Below are 24188 nucleotides of genomic sequence, written 5' to 3'. Positions count from 1 at the left end.
GGATGGTCCAAAGGGTATATTGATAGTACTACATCTTTATGGAAGTCACTGCTCCAGAATGAACTATAGTACAAAGCAGATCAACATTATGTATCAGTGATACTACTGTTAATATAAATAAATGTATGTCTGGTGAACCAATTTTAGAGAGTAATGACATAGGCCAGGAGAGCGATTTAAAAATAAAAATGAAAAAGTTTTTTTAATTGCAAGTCATTGTTTATTTTCCTTAGCAAATTAATTAGGGTAGATTATTTTCTATATAAGTATACCTTTCATTCATCAAATGTAGCTTTAATCATGATGTGAGAGAAACTAGTTAATTTAAGTGTAGAATGCTATCAGAGGCATGAAATATTGTTTAGAGCCACAGTATTTCTTAGCTTCATGCAGATTAGGTCTTGAACAGCTGCACAGAGCACACAGAAGTTGTGATTCCTGCCTCTGTGAACTAATTTGAATGAAGTCTTTCATCTAGCGATCTCACTATTTGTCTATTTCATGAATCCCTCATCTCATCTTTGAAGGGCTCATTCAGTTTAATACAGTCCAACTTTGTGGCTTAGAGTTCTAGAAATTGCTGTTGTAATTTATAATGCACAAATTTTACAGTAATTTCATGCTTTTTTGAGAATTAGATAAAATCCACTTTAAAATTATTATATCTTTTATGAAGACTTTTTGATAACTTGAGATTCTAGCTTAAACTAGGCATCATCTTTATGACTGACCTTAAGTACATTTGGTATCTTAGTGTCCTATTTTTCTGTGGTTATAACAAGGCTTAACAGAGGTAAGAGAAATGAATGTATAAAAGAACTTGGTAAATTAGTTCATTTGTTCTCTATAACTTTTAAGAGTGCTGTCAGTCTACTCTGTTCTGGTTCTGCTTGTGAGAAGAGGCCCATGTCACATCCATGTTTTGTGTGAAGTGTTTTGCAAATCTTTAATTTTTTTAATTGTTTAGCAGCAGTTAAATGGAAAATGTAACTTAGAGATGTAATTTGTAAAGAAAATGTCACATGAGCTTTTCCTTATTTGTGTACTTTATCACATTGTAACACTTATGTGGTAGTAACTGAGGTGTTGCCTAACATTTTATTTTGTATACACCTTATATCACTTAAATAGATAATGAGTTCCTGGAATTCAGGGAGCTTGACTTATTTCAATTCTCACCAAAATTAATGTGTACCTTCTCTGCATGAAATAAACTGATTTTTTTCGTTGCTTTGAAATATCCACACAGGGGTTCCTTTTCAGTAGTGAGAATGGTCAAATTTGACTATAATTTTACTGATCAACTTATTTATTGCATTTAAGCCACCTATTCATAATCTCAAAAATCTTGTACGGCTTGTTTTTTCCTTTGAATATACAAAAATTAGGAACCAGAGAAGTTTTTTATTTTTTGTTTTTGCAGTATAGAGGATTTAACCCAGGGGTTTGAAACCACTGAGCTATATCCTCTCCCATTTATTTTATTTTGGGACAGGATCTCATTAAGTTGCTGTGACTGGTATCGAACTTGCAATCCTCTGACCTTAGCCTCCTGAGTCCCTGGGATTACAGACATGTACCACTGTATTCAGCAGGAACTGGAGAAGTTTTGATCCGAGTATTTCTAACTCAAATTAATTAGTGTCAAAAATGCAAAAGGAGATCAATGTCATACATTTATGCAGTCAGTAGATGTTATTGGTAATTAAATGCTGGTCTCTGTACTATAACCTAGGGATACAGGGATTAAGAGAGAGACAAAATCCTTACCTGTTGGAGCTTATAGTCAGCCAGACAACTTATAGTTATTTCAGACAGTAACCATGTATAAGAGTTATGAATGAGTAGTGTTGTGTGAGAGAAAATAACTGGATAGAGTGTGAACTACTTTATGTATAGTGATTAGAAAAGTCCTTTTAGAGAAAGACACAAAGACCTGAAGTATGAAGGTGTGCCTGGATTGTGTGCTTTAAATATGGTTTCTCTCTGAAAGGAGTCAGGATTATAGAGAGAAGCAGGTCTTTGAAAGGAACTGTTAGAGAAAACAAAGAAGCAGTCAAAGTCTTGGGGTTTCAATATGGAAGCCAACTTGAAAGGCTTCCTACAGACCACAGATAGGACAATTTGAGCATCAAAAGAATAATGACTGCAATTAATTGGAACACATCATTATTTAAAATTTATAATGGTTCTTTTTTTTCACTCTTTATTGGTTTATTGAATTAAAAAATTGAAGATCCTGCATTTTTAAAAGGCCCTTTACATAAAGTAGAAGATATTTCATGTGATGGGAATGATAGGAACAAGGTGCAGAAGTGACAAAATATGTATATCTTCAGGGGAAACTTAGTAATCAGGTTTCCCAAAGGAGAGATAAGTTAAGTGGAAGTGTTACATATTGTAGACTATATTACCTGGAAATAGTGAAACCAAACAATTGCGGAGTTCATGAGGAACTTGAGATTCTAAGGTGTGTGTCAGTCCCTGCTATACTTTGGAAAATAAAATGGTGATATTTCAGCAAAGGCATTCAATAATGAATTTAATTAAGCCAAATTGATTTGCCAGCAGATCTTATTAGAAAAGTAGCTTGTACAGAGTGAAAAATTAGTTTTTAATTGAGCCTTTGCTTAAAGTAGGTGGTCTATGAATTACTGTGATTGTTCTTCATTTCAGAATGATATTCTTTTTTTTTTTTTACAGCTACAAGATAGAAATCAGTATCCCAAAATTAATGATTTCTTTAAAAATACAATTATGTTGACCCTGCTATAATGTTAGGGGACCATGTTGTTATCTCAATAATATGTTACATAATTGGAATGAGTAGTTTAACTTCAGTTCCCAACAAAATGATCTTCAAAGCTCAAGAGCCCCATAGCCCCTCCATATTATAGATGGATATTATTTTGTCCAGATTCATGTTGCATGGGTAATAAATAGTAAGCGGGTTTATTTTTTGTTAGAACTAATTTCTTTGATTTGAAGTGATTTGTGTCATTGTTTTGTTTTGTTTTGTTGTTTCTTTTAAAAGAAAAAAATCTCTTGAGTCTGACTGGAGAATTACTAGTATGGTACAGCACCAAAGTTTGCTCAGTAATCTTTAAGCCAGCATACATCTGTTTGTTCCAAATTGAATGCACTTTTTCTTCTCCTCGAATGTGAGAATCTGTTGCTGGGACTTAGAAATGTGCCCACACTTCAGCTAAGAAGTGGCAGGAGACTGAGATGTTAAGCTGTATGATCCAAGCTCTGGAGTTGGACAGCTGTGTTTTCTGTGACCTACCAGAGATAGTTTGTTCTATGGTTAGTCAAATGGTCTGGTGAAGTGAAATGTATATTACTTAAGTTTCAGTGTCTTCATCCTTACACTCATCTTTTTCCTCAAAATGGAGACGAGAGTATTGAACAATGAGAGAAGGTTGTGATGTTCTGCCGTTTATCATTGGTTCTTTACTTCTTAATTAAGTTTTCATTTGGAATAATGGGATTGTCTACTAATATATTTTAATAGAAAGAGCTTCCTTTATGGCACAATACTTATTTTAGAAAAAAATATATATTTTTTAACAGGGCATCCAGAAGTTGGCTAGTCAGTACCTGAAGAGAGATTGGCCTGGAATAAAAGCTGATGATCGGAATGATTACAGGTAACTTACTAAGTGGTTTTTATTTATTTCCTTTAAAAATGGTTTTACTTGGAGCCTTATCACATATAGCTAACATAAGATTCTAATTTTTAAAAGAATTCTTTGCTATGTTTTAGACACAATTTCAGAATTATCAATTTTTTTAATTTTAATTTTTAGCATTTTAACATATATAGACTTTATATGAATTAGGTCATTTTTATATGTCTTAGACCAAGTTTGTATGTTATTACATTAATACGCACATAAGAGATTTAAAGAAGGTAGATGGCGGTAGAACACACATTTGTGGCAAAATTATACTGTACTGTCTTGATTGTGGATTTTTTATTTCTGAAATAAATTCTAAATTTGGAAAGATGAGATTTTGTGAGACTAGTGGAAAAAAGTTTCTAATATGTTTTAAGGGAAAGAGCTTCCTTTATAGCACAATACTTATTTTAGAAATGTGTGTATATATGTATATAAACAGGGTATCCAGAAGCTGGCTGGGTAATACCCTACGTACAGATTTTAAAGAAGGCATGTTGTAATGGGATATAAATTGTGTACTTACTGACCTACCAATATTAAAAATGTGATTTTGTCTTTTTGGGGGTTAATTTGGTAGTATTTGTTGTCTTTTGTGCTCGAGGCTGTCCTTAGTGTTGGAGGATTCAGAAGTCAAAGAACTCAGAACTGGCCATGTGGTTGGAATTAAGACTAATACCCATGAAACAATAGTAGAGAACCCATGGTAATGAAGAATTCAGTATTGAAGTGTATGGTTTAGAGTCTGAATATGGAATCAAGTTGTTGAATTGCCACTGAAGACTGGCACCATCAGAATTTCTTAAGAATGTGGTAATGGGGCTAGAAAGCTGAAGCATATACAAGAAACCCTAATAGTTCCTCTCAGTGCCTAACTTAGAAAGTAGCATGATATTTAAATAATAGAATGGTATAATTCCAACTTAGAATATTAAAACATAAAAATAGAGATTTTCTTGCGAACTTTCCAGTGTCTACAAATTTCAGCTGAGAGGGAAGAAAGGGGAGATGAAATTCTAGGCAAAAAAGACAATTAGAACAAAACCTTGATATGAGACTGAACATCCTTAGAATTGCTGATATGTAGAATTCATCCTGACCCAGAAAGTGATTGCTTGATGGGGAATAAAAGACTCCAACTTATAGATAAGCTGTATTCCAATTTAATTTGAAATTCAGTATTCAAGTTACCTAAGAAATAGGGAGTTGAGGTGGGGTTATAAGCTCAGTGATAAAGCATTTTGCCTAGCATGTGTGAGGCCCTTGATTTGATCCCCCACCCCCCTAACACACACACAAAAAAAAAAAAAAAAAAGAAAAGAAGAAGAAGAAAGAAGAAAAAAGCTGCATTTAAGGCAAGCTTAAGCAGACATTTACTAAATATTCAATATACGTCAGACACTGCTAGGAACTTTCACTTGTGTCCCATGATTATTAAAATAACCTTGTGAGGCAGATTTAATTATCTTTATTTTTACATACTGGGACTCTAGGTCTTGGGTTATATACCCTACTCAAGATCACACAAACTATTTTAAACACTCATGCATTCATTCTTTTTTAAAATTTTTTATTCAATGTGTACATATGTAATACCTACTAATTTCAGCAGTTAAAGGAGACTTCAGGCTTAGAGACACTAAAAGATATGATGTCTGTCCTTCAGGAACTTATAGGAGGTAGCCACTATAAATGGTTTTCCTATCAGGTGGTAGTAATAGAGGTGTATTGGGACCATCCAAGAAAACCTAAATTTGGAGAGCTTAGTCTTGAACTCGGGCAGGAGTTTGCCAGTCAGTTTGGTAAATGAAATTCTAAGCAGAAGTAACATCTTAAAGGCATGGAGTATGGGAAAATATGAATATTAGGTAGCAGTGAGTAGTATGTGAACTATATAGCTTGGAGGATAGACCTAGTAGTGAATATGGAGAACATGTTTAGCATCATAAAGGACTTTGCATATCATAGTATGGAGTGTCTATTTTTATTCAAAAGATAATTTGTGCATTGAACAATTTCCACAACGGGAATGATGTGATCAACTTCCCTTAATCACAGTATGAAGGTGGATTAGAGGGGTGTAAGGAATTCAGGAAGTATAGAATCACAGAAATTTAATCCCTTCTCATCTCTTATTTAAACTCTGGAAATGATAGTAAATATCAGGATGTGGGGGGGATTTCAGAGATACTTTAAAAAACTAAAGCTAGAGGACTCACAGTTGATTTGGCAGTTTCATTGTTTTAAGTTTGTTAAATTTGTTCTGGGACAAACTATAAACAGTTGTCTTTATATCTAAAATAGCTCTTGCCACATAAAAGGCACTTGATAAATATTCGCTGACTGAATGAATGAAGTAGGAGGAGGGGAGGAAGGATTATACAATGACTGCCAGGTTTTTTAATTTAGGCAACTGAAAGGATAGCAATGCCATTTTGGAAAAAGGCAATAGAAAAATCAGAATTGAGGGTGAGCATAGGAAGTCCCCTTTTTTGGTGTGCATGTGGGGGATTATTCAGAGTTTATATGGTTTTAGTTATTTTAAATTGTTTAACTTTTTAAATTTTTATTTGTGTTGGTAATTTAAAAATTCTTATCAAAGTTATACATGCTTTTCATTAAAGAGATAAATAGTATTGAAGAGTAGAAAAGGTCTACAGTGCTGCCTCATCCTGTTTCCCAAACCTCTTTCATTCTCATTTCTACTCCCTGGAGTAATTGCTATAAAATCATATGATATTTTCTTTCATTTTATTTTTTTCTGTGTGATTTATTCATGAACATACACAGTTTTACCTTTTTTTGACAGAACTGGAATCATTGTGTGCATATGTTTCTGTAAAGTGTTTCAGACACCCTTTCACAGAAGTACGTTCACTCTTTTTAATGACTGCTTTGGTGTCACAATATAAATGAGCTACAGTTTGTTATCCATTTCTCTATTGGATAGTTATTTAGTTTATGATTATTACAATTAATGCTGCACACAGGTATATTTTCATACACTGTGAAAGTATATTTGTAGGGTAAATTCTTAGAGGAGACATGCTAGGTGAAGGGTTTATATGTTCAAAATCTTGATGATGGAAATTGTCCTTCATAAACTTTTATCTATATTTTACATTTCTTTTGATACAATTTAAAATTGCCCCATTTATTTACTTACCAACAGTACATGTGATTAGTCTTTTAGATTGTTTGTCAATCTGATGATACATGTATTATTTAATGACATGAAACCCCATTTGCTTGGAAATTAGACTTCTATAACACTGCTTTTTCTCCCCCTCTCTTTTTCCTGAAATGTCTGAGAAAATATTTTCAGTTCTTTCTCTGTGTTTCTCAAAGTTCCCTTAGCTTTCTTGTAGTGACTCTTCTCAGTGATCTTATTTATATTCCTGACTTTAACTATTGTCTATAAACTGACAATGATCATTTACTTTTATTGACTTTCAGCTTAGAGAACAAAAAAATCAACTACCTGCAACTTGATCTTTCTAGATATTATCTTCTCCTATCTGGAATGTTAAGTAGCTGCTGCTCTGCCTATCATCTCTCCTTTTCACACTTTTTTGTTTGCTACAAAGCAACAAACACTCTTTTGCCTTTTATCGTAATTATCTTTATGTTTGTAAAATTGGCCTCCTCCCACTTCCCTGGTTGAAAATCTTGTTTCTCCTCGCCAGTGGGGTGAAATTTTAATTTCTTTTTGTGATTTTCAAATCCGTGAGAAATCTGTCTCTCCTTATCGTTGGGCATTTCTTCTCCTTGGTCCTCAGTCCTCCAACCTTTGGCATGTCAACTGCAAGTGAGTTGCAATCCTGAGTGCAGCTCACTGGACCGTGGTCGCCTCTTGCTCAGCTTTCTAGTGTAGCCTGGACTTTGGTCTCCCCATCTGCCAAGGACAACACATGAACTTTTTTAAAAAAATCATGCCTTCTTATTATCAATTACTGTATAAATTAATCCTAGATTATGAATTTTTCACATTTTTAGAGTCTTCCCAAGGTGTGTTGCTGTAAGGAAACTACCTTTAGACTTAGGGAAGAACTATGGGGTTTTTTTCCTTGATTTTAAAAAACTTTTATTTTGAGATAATTGTAGCTTCCTATACAATTGTAAGAAAAATTACAAAGAGTATTATATTCATCATCCAGTTCCCCCAGTGTTAACATCTTACATGACTGTTGTACATTAGTATAAGAATATTGATATTGATAGGGTCTGCTAATCTAGTTCAGAATTCATCAGTTTTATGTGATGTGTTTTATCCATTTGTATGTTAGTGTGTGCATGTTAAGTTTTGTGCAGTTTTATCACTTGTCGATTCAAGAGGCCACCAAACTACAGTAAGGATGAATTTGTTGATTTGTTTCATGATGAAAAGTTTCTGGTTAAGTTTTCTCTGCTTTCCAATGTGATAGTCATACAGGCAATAGTTTACAGGTATAAGCGGGTATTTGTATTTTACTAGTTATAACTTGATTATTATAGCAAGTGTTTTTCAATTCTAATAGTGATATAAAGTTGTAAGGTACATATTTTAGTTTGAAAATGTAAAGTCAGTTTAACAAAAAAAGATGAGTAATTATACAGAAGGTATACACCAAAAATAGTGTAGGACATATGCAAAAATAGTGTAGGATACACAGATCTCAGTATAACTTTATTGGAATGAAAAGGTTCTCTTTAATGTTAGCCTTGTTACTAAGACTTAAGAGTCATGTCAGCAGAAGTGCATGGTTTGGGAATCAGACAAACAAGGGTTTAAATTTAGGACCCTTCATTCCCTCCTCTCCTCCTCCAGTGCCTGCAGTGCCATACTCATTTTCGGTGCTGAGAATATAAAGGTGACTAAAACAATGCTGCTGCCAGCTGGAGCCTATGTTCTAGTGAGGGAAGATGGTAAACAAGTGAATAATTAAATATATATGTCAGTTGGTGATAAGGTTTAATGAGATGGATAGAGTGCCAGGAAGCTGTGACTCTGCAGATACTGCACTGTGCAGGACACCAGAGGTTAGGGGATGAGGCAGAGGTAGAGACTGCTGCAATAATCCAGGCATAAGATGATGGTGACTTATATATGGTCACAGTGGAAGATATAAAACTGTAATCAGATTCCATTATATTTTGTGAGTCTAAGCAAACAAAATTCCTTGATGGAAGCAGATGTGAAATGTGAGAGGAAAATGAAGTATCATTGACAATTCTGGGGATTGAGTTTGAGCCACTAAGTCTGAGTAGCTGTCAATGAGATGAAATATATTGCTAGAACAGAATCTAGGAAAATTAAGAATTTGGTTTTGGATATGTTAGGTTTTAAGACATCTATTAAATACATAATGTGGTTATGTTAAATAGGCAACCAAAGGTTAGGGAAGATGTGTGGGCAGGAATTAAAAGTTCAGAATAAGTCAGCAAGGTGATAGTATGTAAAGCCATCAGCCTGGATGAACTCATCCAAGAGTCAGTGAAGAGAAGAGAAGAAACTGGGGACTGACTCTGGGGCACTCTAGCATTTACGGGGCCAGGAGGTGAAGAACCGGCAAAGGAAACCATCAGTGGCCAGTGAGGTAGGAGTAGACAGAGAGAGAACAATGTCCTGGAAGTCAAACATTTTTTGTTTCCTTATTTGCATGTTGAGGAAATGAAAGTATAGTGTTAGGTAAGCTACATATGATTATATTGGTTAAACTAAAACTTGAGTCCAGGTCTTCTGACTGGTAACCGAATTCCATGCTTTTCATGGTACTGCCTTAAGGATATGTTTGCATGCTATTGATCTGCTAATCTCTGGAGGTCTCTTTTTAAACTCCCTTTATGATGCAAAGGGTTTCTCTTGTTATTGTGTGAATCTTCATGATTTAGACATTCATCTCTTCATTGCTTTATTCATTCAATACACATTATTGTAATCATTCCATATTTGCTAGACCCTAGAAATACGATCGATAGTCAGTGAAATATATACTCAACCTTCATGGAGTTTTCACTTTAGTGAGAGGGATGGATATTAACTGAATAATTACATAACAATTTTTAAATTACAGGAAAAGTGTTTCCACCTCTGAGCAAATAACAAAGAGATACTTGGTTTGAGTCTGGGAGTTGTCTTGTTGGAGATTATGAAAGACTTTTCAGAGGAAGTTATATTTAAACTGAGATTTGAAGAGTGAACAGCAATTACCCAGGTGAAAGGGTGAAGGGAAGAAGGTGCTACACTGAGGGAAGGATTTCCTCCCTTTCCCAAGACCTCCTTTCCTCTGTTAGAATTCATAATGGTAGCTTTTCATTTTTATTATGATTTAAAAATGTGTGTGTGTGTGTGTGTGTGTGTGTGTGTGTGTGTATTTTAGCTGTAGATGAACACAGTACCTTTGTTTATTTTTATGTGGTGCTGAGGATCAAACCAAGTGCCTCACACATGCTAAGCAAGCATTGTACCAGTGAGCTACAAACCCAACCCTAAAAATGTATTTTTACGTATAAATTAATAGTTGCTGAGCATAGTATTGAACTTTTCTTTCAGTGCATTCTCTGGGAAAAATCAATTATTTGGGCTGTTTAGGAGTTCACATAGTAAGTCATTTGCTGTGAAAGACCATGGAGGACACCAGTTTTGCTGCTGTTAAGTCCATCAGTGCTTTTATACTGATATTTTGCTTTACTAATGCAATCTATTAAGTCTTTCCAAAGGGATGCTGATATATCTGCCAAAATAAATAAGTATTTCAGTCTCTATTGGTTTGGCATATTACATGAATTGGTCCCTAAGACTCGTTGGTTGAAAACTATCATTTATCAAGTTTTTTTTTAAGTTCTAACTAGGATAGGGAGCAGGCAATTTTTCTTTTTCTTCTTTTTACAGTGTCATCTATTGACCCACAGCTAGCTTTTTTTTTTTTTTTTTTTGTAGCATATGGTCCCACACATTGTTATAGTAGAAAATCTATTTGAATGCCAGAAGGGAAATCTCAGGAGATGAATATTAAAATCTATCAAAATTTCACTGTAGGTGTCTCATGTTAAAAAAAATACCATCCATTGTTATGGTAAGTTATAAGATACATTATGGTTAATGTAGGAGCATACAAGAATTGGCTAGGCATTTAACAAATTAGGAGGGAAGGTTTGAAAAGGAAATTGGCTAGAAAAAAACAAAGGATGAATAATTCTTTGACTTTACCAAAAGATTGCTGAGCACATTTATCAAGCAAGGTGATGGGACTTGTTTGGAATGACTTCAAAGCACAAGTGTGATGGTGCCTGAGCACATTATAACAGAGACAGATGTAGAGCAAAATATCAGAGATTCCTTTTGTTTGACAAAATAGACTTTCTCAAGCATATACGCAGTTAGTTGTTCATGACATTTATTTTTTCCAGCCACATGGGTTCATGTAAAACAGTGTAGTTGAAAGAGAATGTAATTTAGAGGTAACCAACCCTTCATCTTTATTTCTGTACTGCCATATTCTTGTGTAACCAAGAGTTACTCTAAATCTAAGTTTATAAAACAGGAGAATACCATGATGAAGTAATAAAATTTGATATGCGTAATGATGACCTTATGACAGTGAAAGGCCTGAAGAGTCTGAATTATTCACTATTTTTATAGTGTTAACTTTGTCTCAAATTATAATCCTTGTATCCCTTTACTCCCTGTTGCTGAATCATAGTGGGATAGAGTATATGCCATGCTTCTCGGTATGCTGAAATATTGCTTGTAAGCCAATATAAATAAACATTTATGGTTCTGAAGAAGATATTTATTCTGTCAGTGTTTGACAGTGAGCAAAAGGTTAGACAACTTTTTCTTCCATTTTCCTGCCTAATTCTTCTCTATCCCTCTTTGAATTTAGGAGCATGTATCCTGTTTGGAAATCTTTCCTCGAGGGAACAATGCAGGTAGCCCAGTCTCGGATCAATATATGTGAAAATTATAAAAACTTCATTTCTGAGCCTGCCAGGACTGTGAGAAGCTTAAAAGAACAGCAACTAAAAAGGGTATTTTTCTACTTTTGTCTTTTATGTATTTTAATACCTCAGTGCTGCATTTGTAGTCTATAAAATCATGCTAAATTGCATTTAAAAATTTTAGAGTTTTAAAAATATGGTCACAAATGTTTTTGGATGGTATTTTAGTAGGATTTCTCAACTACATCTTACTAACTAATAAAGGAAAGTGTAATTGAATACATGGAAATTGGGGAAAGTTCAGTAAATGTTCCTTAGAAATCTCACTTTTCAGTACAATTCAAGAAAATAGACCTGTGTAGTTTACACTAGACCTATGTAGTTTCACAGTATTCTTACAGTTGGGTGTATATTAAAATAATTGTTTCTAAGTTCACTAAATCTTGAGAACAGTTTGTATTAGTCAGTCTCAGCTTCAACTTGGGCCATTTTGCATAATTTACTCGTACCCTTATTTTTAAAAGCCTCGTGTACTCTAAAGTTGAATTATGTAGGCTCCTCATTAGTAAACTGTTTTTTCAAAAGGACCTATTTCTTTGATTATACAGAAATTTAAAGTTCATAGGAAAATATCATTGTCTAATATGATTTTAATTTAAAGTGTGCTGTTGAAAGCATGTGTTTGAATTGTGTCCTTTTTGGATAGAGAGTGACAAAAATGGAGTTTATCATGACTCTTAATAAGTAATTGAAGTTTTTTAATAGAGATTAATACTTCAGAACAGTAAAGCAATTATTTAAGGAAATAATATTTCAGAATCCATCCATTATTCTGATTCTGATTGTCATTTCTAAAAATACTGATCTTCTTTGTTTGCCAAAGATGATTTCAGGTGCATGAAATAAGTGTTAAATGTATATGTGTGTATATATAAAATTTTAACTTCTTTAGAGCACTTACCTAATATCATTCAATTTAAACATATTTGTATAAGGATGAAATTATCTTGTTCATTGTTAACTATGTGACTAAACTATATGACCACTAATCAATGATTTTAAGTTGGAAGAAAATATACATTCATGTATGTGTATGTATCTGATTATGCAGGAAAAGGAGTAAACGGGAGGAACAGAGAATTAATACTAGTTTAACTTGCTAACCAGGCAGAAATATTGTGGTTCAAATTGCCATTGCATTTATCAACTCTAACTGAATTATTGGAAAGTTTCACCTTTTCAAAATCAGAATATTTTGAAAAAAATTTAACTCCTCCTTTGCTCTTCCATTGGTGGAATAGATTCAGACCTGAATTATACAACATTCCTGGGCAAAGAATGTTTGGTGAGATTTGGCCATTCCCTTATCTGTGAATTAACTTGTATCATGATATACATGATAATAATGGCATTTATGCTTATCAAGGCAATTGTTGAATGTTAAATACATGTTGGGCATAAGTGTGTATTGGTTCATAATATGTATCTGGGATTTCAAATAACAAAACCTATTTCAAACTGGTTTAAGTCAAAATGAGAAAGTATTATTTTGTATATTTGAAAACTGCAGGCAAATCCAGGGGTTCAGATGATGGTATTAGTATTCAGTCTTTCTTTCCATTATTTTATTTTAACTCTTTCCACTTGGTGGTCCCCAAATGCCACATTTAGAAATCTTCTGGATAGCAATACCAACTTTTCAATTTTCCCAAAAGTTTCAGTAAAACTAGTAGAATTGCTTTCCATATTGGCTACATCATTTTGTCTTCCTACCAACAACATATGAAAGTTCCAGTATCTCCACAACCTTGCCAATACTCATCTTTTTAAAAAAAAAATCACCATCCTCTCAGGTGTGAGGTATTATTTCATTGATTTTAATTTTGCTAATGGTTAGTGATATTGAGCATTCCTATATTTTTATCATAAATTTTTCCTCCACTGTTAACTTTCTAATTTTATAACAATATAATTCTTTTAGTAATTACCTTAGAGATTTCAATATGCTAATTTTTTAGAGTACCTTGAATTAGTAATTTTACTGTTTCCCAAACCTAGTCTCAAATTAACTTTCATAGTCTACCCTGAATTAGTATTTTACTACCTCATGGACAATATAAAAATCTTCCAGCAGTGTTATTCTATTTATCTTTCCATTAAGACTTTTGTTCTGTTAGACCTTTTGACTCTGTTCATGTTTCTTTTGTACTTTTTCTACTTTCTCTGTATTTCCACCCTTTTTTCTCTATATACTCCCATTAATCTATCTGGCAGTTTATTAATTCTCTGTTCTTCTGTTCCTAATGTTTTAAAAACTCATCTTTTGAAATCAATGTATTTTTTCAGTTAGAGAATTTTAATATGACTTTTTAGAAGTTAGATTCCATGTTTCAGGTATAATTCTCCCTGTTTTCCATGTACTCCTGTTTTATAATTCCACTAAATGAATCACTGTGGGTCTCTTTTTATTGTCTGCTGATTTTCTTGGTTTTCATTATGTGGGCCTGCAACTTTAGTGTGCCTCACCATGCTGAACATTGTGAATCAAATGTGTGGAGGCTCTTGGAGATGTTATTTCCAAATATGGTGAAGTTTAGCAGGCAGATAGAATGCTAGACCTTTATCCTGATTTGGGGTCTTTTTAGGGAACAGACCTGTTTCACTTCTTTGGTCTTAACTAAAAGTGGGAGATGCTTACTCCAAGACCTTATTCTACTCTGACAAGACTTGACCTTTAGCTTTTCTTCTGAGCATCATGTAGCAACTCTGATCTTCTAACTCTGACCAGTCATTAGCCTCTCAGCTACTTTTGTCTGCTGGATTTCTTGGTGTTTCACTCTACACATACCTATTAGAAATCAAATGACTCAGGGGGATATCACATATAGATTTTTGAACTTGCTCCTCTGTAATACCCTTCTTTCTAGATCTTTGTCTTGCAAATTCCTGGTGTTTTCAGCATCCTCTAAACTCCAGTCTGTCTTCACAGAGTAGAGTAAAAATACTATTTTCTGTTTATATCCTATTTCTGTGTCATGATTCAACAGATGTCCTCAGGAGGGGAAAAGTCAGGTTGAGTGGAGAGCTTGCCTAGGTGTGGTCCTCTTCTAGGTCTCATAATTCCCTAAGTCCAGGGTGTGCCCTGTCCAATTTTCACACTTCCACTGACTATAAGAAGTTAGTCTAATCCAAGTTCTGTCACCATGAGAACCAATTTCGACTTAATATTTATTCTCCCTCTATAACATTTTAAAGTTCATGTTCTTTTTATAATGTTCTTTATTTTGGCTGTTTTCTTTTATAATACTTGGGGATAAACATAGATACATTATAATTATGAAAGCCCTAAGGTTATAATGAAAATTATAATGAGAATATACCATAACCTTTTCCAGATCATTTTTTATATATATCAATGTTTGTTTATAAATTAGATCAAGATTCACAGTAACATAAAGCTTTTTGCCATTCTTATGTTTACTTAGCCATATCTTTCTCATTTTATACTAGAGTTTATCTATCCTCCTTGAAATAACTGTGATTTGGGGCTTGGGTTTTAGCTCGGTGGTATAGCACATCCTTAGCCTGTATAGATCTCTGTGTTTGGTCCTCAGAACCACAAAAATAAAGGAAAGAATTGTGATTCACATTTATCTAACACTTTAGAGTTTGTAAACTGCCACCATATCCATTATGGTGTCATTTTATTTAAAGAGATTTAGGTTTGATCCCCAGAATCGCCAAAAAAAAAAAGTTGGAATTTAATATTTAAGGAATTTTATAGAAAAATACATGTAACTCCTTTACCTTAGTAGCCTACTTAAATCTCTTAATCATTTTATCTTCTTAGTACTTAGAATAGGGAGACTCTATTAATTATGAAGAATTGCTTTATTCTTTTGCTTTTATTGCCATGGTATCTGCAACAGCAAGCTCTTTCATAGTTGCTCTTCTTATGCCTTACCTTAATGTCAATCATGATTGCTAGACAAACTGCGACACTATTTGATACACTACTTGAGATGGAAGTACCAGCTGTGTATAGAATTTTAAATTGCAATTTGAAAGACATTAAAAGTGCTGATTTTTCTCTTGGGTTTCCATCCTGAAGGCATAATGCATGGTCCTTAGGGACAAACTCATTTTCTGTAAACCTGAAAATTAAAAATTGTAATAATTGTACTTTTGTATTTTACAGTGTGTGGACCAGTTGACAAAGATCCAAACTGAATTACAAGAGACAGTGAAAGATTTAGCTAAAGGCAAAAAGAAGTACTTTGAGACTGAACAGATGGCTCATGCAGTGCGAGAGAAAGCTGACATTGAGGCAAAGTATGTGTTTTAGTATTTCTGAGAAATTGTTATGCAGTTAAATGTTATCTCTGCTGATTAATACTTTGTTCTCTCTTTATATAGGATACAGCTTTGTTCTTTGGTTGTGTTTGTTTCATATGATACACATGTTATTTACTTTAGACCACATTTTTACTTTATATTGACTGGTTTTTATCTATTAAAACAACAAAATAGGAATGTTTTGACTTTCAAATTGAATTTTTAGACGAGGTAAATGAACATTGTACTTACAGACTTGAAAGCTTATGGAAAGTCTAGTAAAGGTTGTGATGACATCTGAAAATTAAGTTTAAAAGCCTCAATTTATCGTACTAGACTCTAAAAATCAGTTTTAGTTGGAAATCCCTATGATCCTTAAGATGCCATTGAAGAACAAATGGCACATCAAGTGAACAAGAGCACTGACTTCCTTTTAAAACCCTGCCCCAAGCAGTTTTTTGTTTTACATGTAATTCTACTTTTTAATGTATGCTCTAGCAATTTTGTCAATATCACTTTCAATATATGTAAAAGAAGGAACTGGCAGTTGGTAATAGGCAATACCGTCAAGCAATAGAGTAGAGATTTTTGCAATGACACCTTGAGAGAATCTGACAAATATTGTGAGGGAAAAAAATAAACCTGTGTTATAGAACTGAACTAAAGAGGCCTATGAGCAGGAGAGCTGAGACTTCACAGTGCTGACTGTTGCAAAATCTAGGAGTCCAAACTCCTAGACATGAAATCAGAAAGTTTTGGACACTTGTACAAATAGTCCAGCAAGGAGGGGGTTACCTCTAACATGTTGTTTTCTTGTCATTGTTGAGACAGGGTCTCTCTGTGTTGCCCAGGCTGGGATCAAACTCTTGATCCACCCCCCTCAGCTTCCTGAATAGCTAGGATTTACAGGTGCAAGGCACCATACCTGGCTTCCTAACATGCTTTTTATCTGCAAGAAATTTAAGCAACTTCATCAGCATCTTGAGAAAATTCAGGGACTCCTAGGAAGTTTATTCAGTATGAAGTGTTGGTGAATGAGTACTCATCGTATACTTGGTATTACATGAAAACATTTAATATTTTTCTAATTTAAGTTTATTGTTTTTATTTTATTTTTTAGCATTCAAATATTTCCCATGCCTTCATGGAGTCACCAAACCCATCTTTCCAATAAGTTGTGAAGGTTAGCAGATATCCCCTGGATTACTCTGCCATTTTGGCTTTTAGGAACTTGTCTTTTAAACTCTCAGGGATTCTAGAACAGAGAATTGATAGATTTGTAGAGCATGTACATAAATGCCTAATTTAGCCAAGACCCAGAGAGTAGAAAGGAATACAGAGGTGGACCGTTCCTGAGAAATATGGATTTGACTAGGTATAGTTCACAGAATCGATCACAAGGAACGTCTTTCATGTGGCCAAATTCAAAGTGAGACATTTTACTTCAATATGTAACTTCTCTGGAAAATTAATTCAACTACAGAGTAAAAAAATGACTCTAAATCTTAATTCAGTAAACATTTATTTGGTAATTATATTGGGAACTATGGGTCACAGATGAGTTAGGCAGGCTTTTGTGCCTTCAAGGAGTTTAGAGCCTATAATTAGAAAAAGTAACTTTATCATTTGTTTATTCATAGTAACTAAAAGAAATATTTACCTAAAGACAATCACCTAGTCATTAATTACTTATAGTAATAATATGAAAACACTGTTATAAAGCATAGAAAATGGAGAGATTAATATTGCTGTTTGTAAAGGGGGAACCTTTAGAGAAGTGAAGCTTGGGCAAAGTCTTGATGAAGAATGAGTATTTTTTTTACAGGTTGAAATAGGAATATCAGGAAGGGGACTAAGTACTGAAGTACATATAGTTTTGATGGATGGTGAGATAGGCACATTAGGAGAGACTATAGAAGGAAGAGGGTTAGTCTGAAGGAGATGATGAGTTCCATTTTGGATGTGTAAATTCTGAAGAACCTGGGAGACAGTGGCATGGATATGTTTGGCAGGTGATCATATATCTGCTCTTATATGAGAATTTGGCCCTGAGAATTGTACTTTGGAGGTTAGTTGCCCATCAGATGAGTTATAGGGATGCAGTCATATATACAATGAGGTACGAAGTTGAGTTTGGAGACTTAAGGAACATTAACATTTGAAGGATAGATGGTAAAGACTAGTACACAGTATAGTTCATTATTTATATAGTGTGTGATTTATAAAAATCCTTAGTTTTTTAGATTGTAGTCTTCAAGGACCGGTGCCATTTTATTCTGTTGTTAATACCTACCTAAATACCATGCAAGAAGTGTATACAGATTAGCAAATGAAGCAGAAGCCATAAATTTAAAACTATATTTACATTGGATGCAATTCAGTCTAGTTGGATAATGACTATCAAAAAAGAAGAAATGGGAATGCTTCAAACACAGTCTTTCTTACCCTTAACAGGACTCGTAGCCTTTGCTTTTCTACATCAAAATGAATAGAAATCTGACGAATAAAACCAAAAAATTCCTATAAAATAGGAATAAGGGGCTGGGGAGATAGCTCAGTTGGTAGAGTGCTTGCCTTGCAAGCACAAGGCCCTGGGTTGGATCCCCAGCACCCCAATAAATAAATAAATAAATAAAATAGGAATAAAATTAGGCAGGAAATAACAAATATTTTGGACCCATTTTTTTGCTTTTTAAGCAGTGGGGTGTGGAGTTAGGATGCATGTGTGTTCATACCTGAATGTTTTCTCTCTTGTTAGAAAGGTAAGAGGTGACTTTGCTGTCCTTTTCACAGTGTCTCTGCAGACTAGCTGCTCCACCTTCCAGTCCCAAGTGGTCTGCAACTGTACTTCATAATAAGAGGCATAGCTGTCAATGCATGCATTGAACTCTCCCATGGCAATCACCATGACACTGCAGTTAAGACAAACATTTCAGCTTCAGAAAAATCATGGCTGTGGGAGTGTTGCTTGTTCCTTAGGATTTGTCTGTATAGTTATGTCTAGCGTTTTAGGTAAAAGCAACATACTACTACTGTCTGACAGGTTATAGTTCCCCTACCAAACTTAGGCCTTAAGGGAGATAGGGAGGTAAGAATACTAGAGTGGAAGAAGATTAAATAGAAGAAAATCATTCAGGGCAGAGAGTCTAAGGACCTTCTTAGTAAGTTCAGATTACCTTTAGGAGGGGCACACAGGCAGGTACCCAAACACAAATCATTTTTAATGAGGGGAATAACAAAAGTAAGGACTTTCTAGAGCCTGTAGATTGTATTCTGGTATTGTATCACCTGTCACATATAGCCCTGAAAACTTGCTCACCTTGGTCTCCCCAGGTTGGTTGCCCTGGGGTTTCTCTGACCTTTTGTACAAGAACTGAACTGTGTGGAATTATATGATACTAGGAATAATTATAGTTTGATGACTTGTTTATTAGAAAATATCAATATATTTTGATTTTTTTTTTTTGGTCAAATTGTATTTTTTTCGCTGAGGATAATTTTTATTATGTTAATGCTAGTATTCCTATTTTACTGTAATATTAAATTTTTTCATATATATAGTAAAATAAAGGCAAATAAGCTTCACTCTTGGGGTTCCATTTATAAATTCACTTTAGAACAGTGTCTTGGAAAAGGGTCATTAATTTTTTTAGTAATTATAACAATTAGTAATCTTATTATGACAAAATTTTATTAAACATTCTTTTATATTTTTATATAGGTCTAAACTTAGTCTTTTCCAATCAAGAATCAGTTTACAGAAAGCAAGTGTAAAGGTGAGTTTTTAAAGATGTATTTTACAATTGAGAAACCTTCAATATATTAAAAAGTTTTGGGTCTTTTGAAGGTGGAAGTGGAGTTATTCTACCTTAGAGAAGCATTTTAAAGTCATTAACTCAGCAAGGATAGGTTTTTTTTTTTTTTACCCAGGCATGGACACTATGAATATAACTTGCTTTTTAAGACTGCTTGAGGAGTAAATTTGGATTCTGTACAACTCACATAGTCTGTATCTTTAACTCAGTCTAAGAGACAAAGTGCAGGGGCTTTCAGAAGCTCTGCAGAAACATTTCATTCAGATTTAGACCTCTGAGCAGGCCTTCTGGGCTGGTGCAGTTTTTCTGATGGGCCCCCAAGCTGTGGAATACCTATCAATTAAGCTTACTTTGCTGCCAGGCTCCCCACCAGCAGGAGGTTCTTCTGGTACATTTGGAATGTTGATTTTTAAAATACTATTATCTGATGCCTGCAAATTTACCCATGTCTTAAAAAAATAAGGTACCTTTATTTTGAACTTTTATTTTCCCATCTGAATAAGCAAAATATTTTTCAGTTCTCTAGAAAACTTTGGAAGTATAGTAAATATAAATAACAAATATTTTAAAATGTTCTTCTCATGTATCCAGTCACTATGTCATTTCTCAATACTGAAGTATAATTTTTATATACATGTAAATGTTTTCTCCACATTATTATCTTTACTCTTGGTGAGGAGCCATTAACTGCCCACTAAGAGAAGTAGTAGTATGTGTTTTTCCATGCAGTATCAGTTTGCACTGACTTTTTCCTTTTATGTTTTAGTTGAAAGCCCGGCGATCTGAGTGTAATTCCAAAGCTACCCACGCAAGGAATGATTATCTTCTTACACTAGCAGCAGCAAATGCACATCAGGATCGCTACTATCAAACAGATTTAGTTAACATTATGAAGGTAATACCGTTCTAATGTCTGTGATAATTTTACTTCATTAAAAATGAAAACAATCCATGAGCTGGGTGTTGTGTATATAGGATTGAGTCTTTAGAATACTAATGAGGCTACTGTGTATTTCATTGAAAAGTACTCAATATTGGTGGCTGACCTCTGTTTTCAGGTAATTTGGAATTAACTTTTAATGTGAGAAAAAGTTTAAAGCCAAAGCACAGTGAAGGATTGCATTATTCCTTAGTCACAGCAGATATTTGCTGAATAGTGATTATTAATATATAAAAGACAAGATTGATATATAAGATGTGAGATAATTCTTAAGCTGGGAAACTGCTTTTTAGCTATTTCCTGAGATTCAGGTCATTAGAATCAGTAAAATATTGATGCTATACAGAATCTTAAAGTACCTTCTGAATTATCATAGAAAGGCTGAAATTTCAGCATAGTTTTATTTTTTGTTAGGTTGTATCCTTATTTTCTACAAAATATTTTTATAAAAATAGGTTTTACCAAAAGACATATAATAAAAAAGTATACTTTTATATTTTTATAGCGTATCTAAAATATCTTAAAAAAATCTGAATTACTTATTAACCAGAATTTTGGCTATTTTTTATTTTTGAAAAAACTTGGATTTTTTTTAAAGTGTCATAATTTTATCTTCAGTAGATTAAATTATGCATTAATATTTGATGATTTTGAGTTGCCTATGGAACAAACAAAAAATGCTGGTAGTTATAAGAAGATGTCTCAACTCTGGGTTTTACTCTGAAATACAGATAGATTGGATTACAGTTTGTATACCCAAACTCCATTCTGGTCTTCCCACCTGTACTACCTGTATTTGTTTTAACTTTCACTGAAGTAAAGGAAAGAGGGAAGGGGAGGAAAAGAACTCCATTTTAACCTACTGCCAGGCTGTCTCTTCTTGCTGGCAGGTAACTCTACTTTGTTTTGTTTTGTTTTGTTTTTTGATTTTTCTTTTTTATTGTAAACAAAAGGGATACGTGTTGTTTCTCCGTACATGGCGTAAAGGCATACCATTTGTGTAATCATAAATTTACATAGGGTAATGTTGTTTGATTCATTCTGTTATTTATCCCCTTCCCCCCACCCCTCCCACCCCTCTTTTCCCTCTATACAGTCCTTCCTTCCTCCATTCTTGCCCCCCTCCCTAACCCTAACTCTAACCCTAACACTAACCCCTCCCACCCCCCATTATGTGTCATCATCCACTTATCAGCGATATCATTCGTCCTTTGGTTTTTTGAGATTGGCTTATCTCACTTAGCATGATATTCTCCACCTTCAACCATTTGCCTGCAAATGCCATAATTTTATCATTCTTTATGGCTGAGTAATATTCCATTGTATGTATATACCACAGTTTCTTTATCCATTCATCAATTGAAGGACATCTAGGTTGGTTCCACAATCTGGCTATTGTGAATTGAGCAGCTATGAACATTGATGTGGCTGTATCTCTGTAATATGCTGATTTTAAGTCCTTTGGGTATAGGCCAAGGAGTGGGATAGCTGGGTCAAGTGGTGGGTCTATTCCAAGTTTTCTAAAAATCTCCACACTGCTTTCCAAAGTGGCTGCACTAATTTGCAGCCCCACCAGCAATGTAAGAGTGTACCTTTCTCCCCACATCCTCGCCAACACCTGTTGTTGCTTGTATTCTTGATAATCGCCATTCTAATTGGGGTGAGATGGAATCTTAGGGTGGTTTTGATTTGCATTTCTCTTATTACTAGAGATGTTGAACATTTTTCCATATGTTTGTTGATTGCTTGTAGATCTTCTTCTGTGAAGTGTCTGTTCATTTCCTTAGCCGACTTGTCGATTGGATTATTTGCATTCTTGGTGTAGAGTTTTTTGAGTTCTTCATAGATTCTGGAGATTAGTGCTTTATCTGAAGTATGATTGGCAAAGATTTTCTCCCACTCTGTAGGCTCTTTCTTCGCATTGCTGATAGTTTCCTTTGCTGAGAGAAAGCTTTTTAGTTTGAATCTATCCCAGTTATTAATTCTTGCTTTTATTTCTTGTGCTATGGGAGTCCTGTTGAGGAAGTCTGGTCCTAAGCCGACATGTTGAAGCTCTGGACCTACTTTTTCTTCTATAATCTGCAGGGTCTCTGATCTGATTCCGAGATCCTTAATCCATTCTGAGTTTAGTTTCGTGCATGGTGAGAGATATAGGTTTAGTTTCATTCTGTTGCATATGGATTTCCAATTCTCCCAGCACCATTTGTTGAAGAGGCTATCTTTTCTCCATTGCATATTTTTGGCCCCTTTGTCTAGTATGAGAAAACTGTATTTATTTGGGTTTGTGTCTGTGTCCTCTATTCTATACCATTGGTCTACCTTTCTATTTTGGTACCAATACCATGCCGTTTTTGTTACTATTGCTTTGTAGTAGAGTTGAAGATCTGGTATTGCGATACCCCCTGCTTCACTCTTTCTGCTAAGGATTGCTTTAGCTATTCTGGGTTTCTTATTCTTCCAGATGAATTTCATAATTGCTTGCTCTATTTCTGTAAAGTACGTCTTTGGGATTTTAATTGGAAATGCATTGAATCTGTATAGCACTTTTGGTAGTATGGCCATTTTGACAATATTAATTCTTCCTATTCAAGAACATGGGAGATCTTTCCATCTTCTAAGGTTTTCTTTAATTTCTTTCTTTAGTGTTCTGTAGTTCTCATTGTAGAGGTCTTTCACCTCTTTTGTGAGATTGATTCCCAAGTATTTTATTTTTTTCGAGGCTATTGTGAATGGGGTAGTTTTCCTGATTTCTCTTTCTGAAGATTCATCGCTTATGTATAAAAATGCCTTAGATTTATGTGCATTGATCTTATATCCCGCTACTTTACTGAATTCACTTATGAGATCTAAAAGTTTTCTGGTGGAATTTCCTGGTTCCTCTAAGTATACAATCATATCATCAGCAAATAGGGATAGTTTGAGTTCTTCTTTTACTATTCGTATCCCTTTAATTTCTTTGGTCTGTCTAATTGCTCTGGCTAGAGTTTCAAGGACGATATTGAATAGAAGTGGTGAAAGAGGGCATCCCTGCCTTGTTCCAGTTTTTAGGGGAATGCTTTCAGTTTTTCACCATTTAGAATGATATTAGCCATGGGCTTAGCATAGATGGCCTTTACAATGTTAAGGAATGTTCCCTCTATCCCTATTTTTTCTAGTGTTTTGAGCATGAAGGGGTGCTGTATTTTATCAAATGCTTTTTCTGCATCTATCGAAATAATCATGTGATTCTTGACTTTAAGTCTATTGATATGGTGAATGACATTTATTGATTTCCTGATGTTGAACCAACTTTGCATCCCTGGGATGAAACCCACTTGATCATGGTGCACTATCGTTTTAATATGTTTTTGTATGCGATTTGCTAAAATTTTGTTGAGAATTTTTGCGTCGATGTTCATTAAGGATATTGGTCTGAAATTTTCTTTCCTCGATGTGTCTGTGTCTGGTTTAGGTATCAGGGTAATATTGGCTTCATAGAATGAGTTTGGGAGGGTTCCC

At 34.2% G+C, this 24188-nt stretch overlaps 1 protein-coding gene across 2 annotated transcripts in view; it reads left to right on the top strand.

The window, feature by feature from the left end:
• The window catches only part of Fchsd2 (FCH and double SH3 domains 2), a 244730-nt gene that overhangs the window by 99243 nt on the left and 121299 nt on the right, over window positions 1-24188 (top strand). For both annotated transcript variants that reach the window (XM_047517161.1, XM_047517162.1), the window contains exons 4-8: window positions 3574-3650; window positions 11546-11690; window positions 15799-15932; window positions 19657-19711; window positions 20517-20645. In XM_047517161.1, the coding sequence (XP_047373117.1) occupies window positions 3574-3650; window positions 11546-11690; window positions 15799-15932; window positions 19657-19711; window positions 20517-20645 (540 nt within the window). The remainder of the gene's footprint in view (window positions 1-3573; window positions 3651-11545; window positions 11691-15798; window positions 15933-19656; window positions 19712-20516; window positions 20646-24188) is intronic.

Source organism: Sciurus carolinensis, chromosome 11 (genome assembly GCF_902686445.1).
Source record: "Sciurus carolinensis chromosome 11, mSciCar1.2, whole genome shotgun sequence".
NCBI classification, from domain to species: Eukaryota; Metazoa; Chordata; class Mammalia; order Rodentia; family Sciuridae; genus Sciurus; species Sciurus carolinensis.
The sequence above is the reverse complement of the archived record's forward strand: the minus strand, read 5'-3'. Positions and strand labels throughout refer to the sequence as shown.